We start from the raw sequence: 9,657 nt of genomic DNA on the forward strand, positions 1-9,657 counted from the left end.
ATCTTAATTTGATCTTAATCGTAAATCATACGCAATCAAAAAGATTTGAACTAATATATCTTTGATCTAACTCGATGCACATGCATCAAAATATATGTGATATGCATAAAAAGTAAATATGGAGATCAATCACTTTATCTCCTTCTTTCAATAAATAGATCAAATTCAACATAATCTAAATTCAATATGCTTAACTTTTGATCTAGTTGTTTTAAAACAAATTAAATTGGATATGATAGATTAAAAGAAAATCCAAGAATCATGCAACAAGAAACTCAGTGCGTTGGTGCAGCCAAACACTGTCGACCCAGGTACATAAGGGCTAGCAGGTGGATGGCATAGTGCTTGAGGCTTGGGTAGCTACTTGATGCACAATGTAGCAGACATTATCAAGGTGTGTACGTCAAATGTTGCCTTTAGTAGACCAAAGACTATGATATATACTCGATATGTACAATGAGTGCTTGCGCTATTTGGGAGAGTTTTGAGCTTTGAGGATGCTTGGACATCGGTGGATAGTAGTTTTTAATGCACACTTGTGGCAAGCGATTGCAGCTTAAAGTTACTAGAGATCGTGAGGTCATCAGCACAAAAAATGATTCTTTTTGTGGAGTTATATGGCATACAGAGCTCGAAGCTCATGATCGGTCCTACTTATGATCATTGGGTTGACTTAAAAGTGCGATGGTCCTTTCATAGCCACATGAAACGGAGCTAGGCATGAAGTTTTGGTGAAGCTCGAAAGTTGAAGGGTGTGCACACAAAGAGTTCAAAGGAAAAAAAATATGTTTTTTCGACCTTCAACAATTACGAACATGAAGAAGAGAACCAAGCTACAATCGTATTCAATATGAAGAGAAGCTTAAATTAGCGTAAAGATAAAATTAAAAAAACAAGTTGGACTGTAGTGAAAAGGAGGCGGTGTTGATTGCATGGACGTTCAACGTCAACTGTGATACATGGCGTGGAGAGAAGGGGTGTCGAGAACTAGCACTACTAGGCCAAGATCAGTCAAGGGTTATGAGGGGACTGCCAGTTGTGGATGAGGACGAGCACCACAAAGCAAGGCTAAGGAGAAGTCGGCTTCAACAGTTGTGCAGGGCCATCGTTTGTAGGAGAAATCCACGACTGACACTAGCAATAGGAGATCCCTTGTGTTTTATGGTGTATCGAGTGTGTGAATATGCACAGTTTGGGTTATCCAAGCTTAAGTGTATACAATAGTGTTTGCAAATTGGGTGTTTGGGTGTGTGTTGGATGGGGGATAGGAGTGTTGTGGAACCACTACGCTATAGAGAGGCATTCAAGTTGTGAGTTGGGTGTGTTCCCATTTTGCCCTTTCCATCTTGTGGTGCCCCCACTAATAATCGATTCATAACTTCCTAACAAAGTGATCGTCAATCAATGACAAAGTGTTCATCAATCAAGATGAAGCAAGAATTTGGTTTAGTGTTCGAGGGAGATGAAGATGTAGACTATTAGATTGTCAATTTTGAGTTATTTATGCTAACAGTACTATGGATGTCCGACAATGAAGCAAAGCTTCAAACTCTACCTTTGGTGTCGCAAGGTAGAGCAAAAGCTTGGTTCGATGGCTTAGAAGATACAAGCAAGATCGGATAGATTTTTGGGAGCAATTTCTACACAAAGTATCAAAGTGTGTTGTCAGTTACGAAAGCATATGCAAAGATCAAAGGCTTACAATAGGATGCAAGTGCAAATTTCAATACCTTTGTTGATAGATTTGAATCTTATTGGGGGATTTGGCAACTGCTACCCAAGCAACCAATGCGAAATATTTTAAGTTGGGAAAGTTTTTAACTTGTCTGCATCCTTGTGTTTGTGAGAGAGTAGACTATGAAGATTCAAGAATCTATGATGAAGCTGTCAGAGCCACCAAGACAAAGAGCCAAAAAGTGAAGGAGGAGGCGAAAATGCAAGTCTTTGGATGCTAAATTTTTAATTTGGAAAATTGCCCTTGCTTCTTTAAATTTGTTACATTTGTTGGATATTGTGTAGCATTTTTTTATATGTATTCGTTCAAAGATAACATTTCTTAGCTTTTGTAATCTTTAAAAAAAACCGAAACACACCCACACTTGGTTAATTTTGAATTTTTTGGATAATTTTGAATTTGTGATTTTTCTTCCAACCCAAGTTTCTATGGCATTTCACAATCACAATACCTTTTGGGCAAACCAACCAATTCTGCTTCAAGTCCTAAGCCATTACATCATTGTTGCAAACACATATTTGGCCACCCAAAACTATTATATCTACAAAGTGTCATTTATATAAAGTGCCAACATCCTACAATTTTGACATGTACCTACTCCAAGCTCCTATCCGAAAAGCCCATTTCTCAAGACCCAGTTGGAAACTTCTAATTGAAAACCTTCCACCTTCAAGGTGTCGACTCCTCTAGCCTAGGATCATCCCTTGCTTGCATGCACTGCCTTGAGTGAAATCACACAATGCACAAGGGCGTTCAAAAGTCACTCTAGCATAGCCACTCGTGGTTGCCTTTTCTTTTGGAGGGCTTGACCTCGACAATATGTTGACCTTGAGAGAGTGCACCAATACTACTACTTTAAGAGTGCCCCAGAATATGGGATTTACATTTCAGCTCAATGAAAGAGCTCCGATAAATGATATGTCTATTGAGAGAAATTCTTACTTTTTTCCACTAAAGGAAGATTCTTTGTCCTATAGAGTTACCAACGTCATGCTCAAGCTTCTTTGGCCCAAGGGCTTTCAATTGCACTCTTAGGATGGGAATTGTCAAGGAAACTAAAGAAAAAGAAGACATTGTACCAAGCACATTAAACCTTCGACAAAGCAAAGGCTACTTAGAGAAAAAGGGTGACGAATAAGGGCTCCACAATAATTTGGCACCAAAATTCGAGCCATGAAGAATGATACTAGTGCCACGTGAATCATAATCGCTCCGTTCATTGATTGGCAATTATTAAATTGAGGAAAAGACACCTCGAAGGATCTTTGGAGGAGACTTAACAACTAGGCACGTGCAGCCTTACAAGCTAATTCAAGAAGGGAAAAGAGAACCCAAAGCACCAAACTTGAGCTTGATTTTCAAAAGTGGCTCCAAGAAAGAAAAGGGGGTGAGAAGTAGGGATGTACAAGCATAGCTGGATCATCTCTTGTCTGAACAAGTCCTAATTTGGGCATTTTGTAAAAAGACTGTCTATCTACTACTCCTGTTGGACCCCAAGATGTAAACATTCACAAGCACTTTTCTGGTAAAACGGTCTTTAGGAGAATCCATCTTGTGTCTTAAGGCATTTATGAAGAGAAACTTAATCTGCTGCCTTGTCATATTTTAGCACGATAATGAAGGCACACGCCTTCATCTGAGGGAGGTCAAAAATCAAGGAAATAGAGATCTCTCTCTCTCTCTCTCTCTCTCTCAATACCAGCCTAGTTATCCATGATGCCTACGAATTTTCGGGTTCTTTGTTATTTATGCAACTAATCCTACGGGTTTGATCGCTCCTCTCTCTTCCTTTACAGTTCAGCTTCGCTTTTTTTCGGGATGACAGAGAGTACATCACATGTACATTGATTTGTCTTAGGCCGAGTTCAGCCTTTTAAAGACATTAAGAAAATCTTTCTTTCTTTTCATTTCTGTGTGTGTGTGTGTGTGTGCGCACACGCATGCACGTGCACCTGTCTGCTAAAGCATTGGACACAAAAATATCACCCTTGCAAACCTAGCTTTACCATAATCCAAAATGATACCATCCAGAAGTATAATTTTCACTCAAAACATACTTGAGCTTACAATAAAATGAAAGGCAACAATCCTGGGAAGCCATTAGGACAAGGAACATAGCTAATCAATTGAAATCAAAGCACACAAACAGTCTCCCCTGAGAGGATGCAGAATTCTGATGTCAAGCCTCATTGGTGATCCTCACTTGCCGGAGCCGGGTAAGCCTACAAGAAAGAAAAAATTACCAAAATACCCCTAAAATTTGTGGAAACTCTAAAAGTACCCCTTTTTCAAGTATATTAATTTGCTCCATTTTTTGCATAGTTTATTCTTTTTGGCAATTAAAAACAAGGGAAAATTACCAACATACCCCTGAAATTTGTGGAAGCTCCCAAAATACCCCTCAAATTTCAAATATTCCCAAAATACCCTTGTATCAATCAATTTGTTCCATTTTTTGCATAGTTTATTCTTTTTGACAAAAATCTTTGCCACTAACTCACAAATGGAGGCATTTGTGTCCACCCTTACTAAACCATTTCATCTTGAGAGCGCACTATGCCCCCTATAATCCAGCTTCTATTATCTAAGAACTTCAAGCCACAAAATAAGAAGAAAACAATTTTCACTATCTTTTTCAAAACCTGAGTTCTAACCTGTGAAATACCGGGCATGTTGCTCCACACACAAGAGCTAAGATCCCAAGGGCTGTCCCCATTGCCGCTGTACCCTCCATCGGCCACATTGGATGCTATTGCGCTCGCAGTTACGTCCTCTTGGTAGAGCAAGGGCACTGTCCAAGCACTATTCTCACACAAATCTGAAATACTCAAGCCAGCTAGCCATAAGTAGGTACCAAGGTAAAACTTCCATTACAATCACCTATAATCAAAACCAGTGGTTCACTCCATTTATATACACCTAGATGCATCCCAATTAAGCTCAAATTCACCTTTAGCGGAAAGTGCATCATGCATAGTATTTACTAAAATTGTGAGATCCCCCACTATCGTCGTCAACGCTCAATAGTGGATATAGAACTATTATTGTTATGTCCCGCTTACAAGAGAGGGGATCTAGCCTAGACGCCGTCCACATGGGCGTCCAATGTCTGGGCGGAAAAAGTGTGGACATGGCCCATGTGGCCGACCATTTTTATAAAAAGGAGGCCAAGGCCTCATTTGTAGTTATCGACCCCCCATTGGGTAGAGTGTCAGTAGTTAGCCCGTCAGGCTAGAAGTACGCGAGGTCACCTCGAGGAAGTAAGGCCAAGTGGTATAGGAGCTCGGTATTACAGGTGCACGCCTACGTCCTCGGACGCTGCCCAATGCGAGGGTGCTACCAAATGGTGGCTGTCGTCGGGTGGTTCGTCCAACGCGTGTCTGTAGGCAGTCCGTGTAGCCAGGAGATCCTCTCCATGTGTTCATTTCACTTATGTACCAATGTATGCTCACAACACTCGCCCGCGCACACACATCAATACAAAGATCTGCGTACTGAGATTTTGTCATAACTCTAAAGATGCAGGGCAGACTCGGCCACAATGAAGCCTAGCATTGAAAGAAGCATTAAACAGGAAATGTTAATACAATAATAAGGCAGTTAATAGGGCATATACATGAAAAAGATAGAAAGGATTAACACAATATCAACTGCTCACAATGTTCCTTGAGTTCAAACAAAAGTCACAAAATGCCCCTTCCCTTTCACTCACCTCCCTCCAAAGAAACAAAAGTAAGTGTACCAGAAGACAGCGACTATAATCAGGACCAATAGCTAGTCACTTGATCAATGCCCAAGAGTTGTTTGCAGGTTTGTCTGTAGTTAGTTCCTAATTAAGACTGACTTTATAAAACCAACAAATTACATGTCTATCAGTGTAAACAAATCAAGATTTATCTCACAATGCATTACCATACACATGACACATCTACACATCAAGAATCATCATCTATAATGATTTTCAAGAGGTACGTCATGAATAACATTTTACATTCCAATTACCCATAAACAAAGAGCCTATAGGTATTTTCAATGTTCAATCGTCTGAAACAAGAGCTCGATATAAAAATTATTCAGGATTTTAAAAGTACATCGTTTTGTTTTATCAGAATGTTTCAAGATTTCAGAGGCACAAAATGCAATTTAATGTTACTCTGAATAGAAACAAAGGATAGCGAGTCATTATTTAAAGCTCGGTTAAAAATTTTATAGCCTGTTTCCCCTATTTGTTTTTTTGGCCATATTGGTTCTTTTGTGCTCATAACTATTTCCTATCGAGGAGAAATTACCAAAATACCCCTATATTTCGTGGAAATTCCCAAAATACCCCTCAAATTTCAAAAATTCCAAAAATACCCTTCTCCCAATTTTTTATGGATTGCTTCAAAGTTCAGTATTCACATACCTTTTAATAGAGATCTATTCTTAAGTGCCTTGGCCAAACATTTTCACCAATATGCTGACAAATAGCATCATTTGTGTCTACAAATTATGACTATTTGATCTTAGAGCAGACAATGCGTTCACAAATCGTACTCCTAATATTATCTAACGATGGACAACCAATACTTCCATGACAAGTTGCATAATGTCTCGACAGATGTTTACAGGATATATGAGGAATCTCTTGGGAATTTTGATAAAATTGAAGGGCATTTTGGTAAATTTTAGCAGAATAAGAAGGGTATGTTAGGATTTTTGAAATTTGAGGCATGACAGATTTGAGAGGCATTTTGGTAATTTTCCCGACCATAAAATCTCTTTGACCATGCCTTTTCAGACACCTATATTTTCATCAAAAGCAAGACAAATGGAAAGGGGTTGGTGGACATGTGCCTGGATGTACATGCAAGAACCAAGCATTGACTAAAACTTTCAAAGGATCCGAGCTAAAGACAACACTCTGAGCAGAAAATTAAAGATTTAAGGAGCAACAGTTTCAGGAAAGCTTAATCAAACAAAGAAGACGAGAAAGATATCTTACCTGCTGGCAACTCAACTGACAAGTAGGAACCAGAATCTGATTGCAGGGCACCAGAACTGAAGTCATCTTCAAAAGGAACCAGAGAGAAACCACCCAGGGGGGCGAGGAGGTTGTCATTTGCTGTCTGTGCCACATCCTTAGCACGCGGACCCACAGCGCTGGCAGGGACATCCATGACAGGGACTGCAAAGGATTCATCCCCCACAACAGACGTCAGCTGCTCATGCCCTGGTTTCTTTGGCTGATAGACAACATCCAACAAATCACCAACGCTATAGTTAACAGGTGTTTTACAAAAGTTGAAAGTTTCAAAATCTGAATAGTGCCGCACTTGTGCAGCTGCAAGCGAACTAGAGAGGGCTGAGCTGCTGTTGGCAGCCTCATGCCGTTGGACTGAATGGAGCTCCACTTTCAGGCCAGGCAAACCTTTGTCGAGCCTGATAGTAGCGAAGTTGTTATTTGTTGTGTTGCTAGCGCTGTAGCCACACTCGATGCCACAGCTGAGCTTACACCCTGGAAAGCTATCACAGACGGTGTTTGGACTTGAATCACAAGAATCGATAGGATCCAAAATAATCCCACCGTGAGGTTCTACACATCTACGCTTACACAATGGTTGCATCACTGTAACATCAGAGAAATCAATGGCAGACGATTTCTTGCCTGAAGACACGTTTCTTTTGCGCATTCCTGTATCATGGAGCGTGGAACCCACAGTCTTTTCCAAACCAGAAAAATCTTCACTTAGGACAGCAGGCAACGCATGTGGCTTCAGACTCATCATTTCTGCTACATTCACTGCTGAGCAGCTCCAATTCAATAAATTAAACCCATTGTCGCTTGGGCTTCCAACAGCTCTTAAGCTAGCCAGATTGTAGTTTGATGGCCCACGAGTTGCGCAAATGTCCTCTCCCACATCTTCCACTGTCTCCTCTACAGCTTCAGGAGGCGGGTATAGAGGCAGACAAGCCCTTAAAAGCCTTATCTCATTGTCTGTTCGACCAGGAAGCTACCAGAAAGCAGACAAGACATATGGAGATGTCAAAACCTATAATAGAAAACAGTATTGCATGCATCATAAATGGCTGGTTACAACTCTTCAAACTAATATTGGCATGCCGTCTGTTAACATATATCTCGGATCAAACGTTTGAAAATAAGGCTTCATTTACTCTGGTCTTTTGCAAATTTCCACTTCTATAATATAGTCTATAGCTACCACTGTCATACAAGGAAACTTCGCCACTAATGCTGAAACCTTTAAAACAGACCACAGTAAAACCGTGTGTTCATCATGAACTAAGTATCTTGGACAGTCATCTGATCATCTTATCATAAACAACACGAATGGATTGACGCGTCAAAATGACCAATGTACAAATCTTAGTGAGAAGCATCACTGATTCAATCAAAACTAGACCAAATGAGAAAAAGAAGGGGAATGCCTAAAATTTGATGATAACATGCTTTAAGCTAAGTTTGAATCCTTCAAATATCAAAAAGTCAAGGTGTAGTAGCATAAACATAGAAGTCTTAAACTACTTGGACGTTGGCCCTAAACCTCACGCAGGCTTCCACCTTGTCATCATCGTCAATGGTAACCCCAATAGATGAAAGGGATTGACGTGTGTCCTTGATCTTTAGAACATAATCATTCAATGACAGGCATTATTAGACAGTGACACCATAGGTTTCCCAAAAAAACTCGAAGTAAAATAGATTATTTCACACACCACCATGATCTAAAGTATCCCCTAGACCGCTGCAAGGACTGCAAATCTCAATATAAGAGAACACCCTACTAGAGTAACCCATGCTTGTAGAAAAAGAAAGTGCTGTAAGTTTAAAGACTTCAATCTGACACTGTGACAATCTCTGGCTAGAATACAAAACATACCTTGCAATTGTGCTATCATGCAATGGCCCACAGTTTTATAAAAACACTTCCAAGGACAATACCAGAGACCAGTCACCCAGTAAACTTGGCACACTTACTCACCATAGCTGCAATGCGAGACCAACTGTCCCCGAGGGTCTCGTGCTGTTCAATGATGAGGCGCTCTTCATGAGGTTGCAAAGGCCCCCTTCTGAGACCTGGACGAAGATGATTGATCCAGCGCAAGCGGCAGCTCTTTGCACAACGAAAAAACCCAGAATACTTCCTCACAAAATTCCAGTTGCCCTCACCATGCCTCTTCACATATGCTAGAAGTATTTTATCCTCCTCCTCAGTCCATGGTCCCTTCATCAAAGTAACAGACTCTTCTAAGTAAGGTTTTGAGGATGAAGATGTCTCTTTCCCCAGGCTCTGCAATATAAGTGGCAGGGTAGGTGTCTGTTTACTGTCGACCAGCTCATGCTGCTGATGGCCGAGGAGAGGGTAAACACTGCAAAGACTGTTAAACGACATAACCCTGCTTGAGAATGCGGAAAGCTTCTGCAACTGGCCGTTCAAGAATCCACGGATATCCTCCTGTGATAGCTTTGCTTCAGCATCGGCACCTAAGCATTCGAATCTATATTTCTGCTCGCAGAAAGAATGGAGTGGGAGGACACATGGAAGACAATGGTAAGAAGGCAAGAAGTACCTACCTACGTACGTACATTCTCTTGAAGCCTCAAATTGCTAAAGCCACGCTAAAGGTCACGACTAGTGGGTATAGACAAAATTCTTGATAGGGTCTGTTTACGTGTTGATCTCCACTGGTAGGCGTAGACAAATCTGTGCTTACGAAAACCAGCCTTATAGGGTCTAGTTTGTTTACGTGTTTTCGTTGTGAACCGCAACCACGATGTTTTTTATTCCCATGTTGTGAGAAAAAGGACAAGATTACACTAACCATGCTAATTTTAACCTCAAAAAACCCTTGTCGTTTGTGTACTATCTAGTATATGAGAAAATTGGCCTTACGTTAAAGCTTTCCTCATAAAGTATTGG

The 9,657-nt window shown here is 40.5% G+C and overlaps 1 protein-coding gene across 2 annotated transcripts; it reads right to left on the bottom strand.

The window, feature by feature from the left end:
- Positions 1-3,717: 3,717 nt before the first annotated feature.
- On the bottom strand, positions 3,718-9,333 carry LOC147440903 (uncharacterized). 2 transcript variants are annotated; one of them, XM_086482710.1, is made up of 5 exons: positions 8,719-9,333; positions 7,051-7,728; positions 6,720-6,960; positions 4,390-4,553; positions 3,718-3,957 (listed from the first exon to the last, which is right to left on the bottom strand). In XM_086482710.1, the coding sequence occupies exons 1-5, from the start codon at positions 9,127-9,129 to the stop codon at positions 3,922-3,924; spliced, it is 1,530 nt and encodes a 509-aa protein (XP_086338836.1). In that variant the 5' UTR covers positions 9,130-9,333; the 3' UTR covers positions 3,718-3,921. The 2 variants fall into 2 exon arrangements, with proteins under 2 accessions (XP_086338836.1, XP_086338835.1); XM_086482709.1 differs by having other exon boundaries at positions 6,720-7,728.
- Between the last annotated feature and the right edge of the window lie 324 nt (positions 9,334-9,657).

The sequence above is a fragment of the Adiantum capillus-veneris genome, chromosome 15 (assembly GCF_014529385.1).
Source record: "Adiantum capillus-veneris isolate H3 chromosome 15, ASM1452938v2, whole genome shotgun sequence".
Classification (NCBI taxonomy): Eukaryota; Viridiplantae; Streptophyta; class Polypodiopsida; order Polypodiales; family Pteridaceae; genus Adiantum; species Adiantum capillus-veneris.

Coding starts and splice junctions, on each gene's coding strand:
- LOC147440903 (XM_086482709.1), bottom strand. CDS start 9,129: ATGTCGTTTAACAGTCTTTGCAGTGTTTACCCTCTCCTCGGCCATCAG. Junction 4,554..6,719: donor GTCAGTTGAGTTGCCAGCAG/GTAAGATATCTT, acceptor TGAGTATTTCAG/ATTTGTGTGAGAATAGTGCT. Junction 3,958..4,389: donor ACATGCCCGGTATTTCACAG/GTTAGAACTCAG, acceptor TCTTTCTTGTAG/GCTTACCCGGCTCCGGCAAG.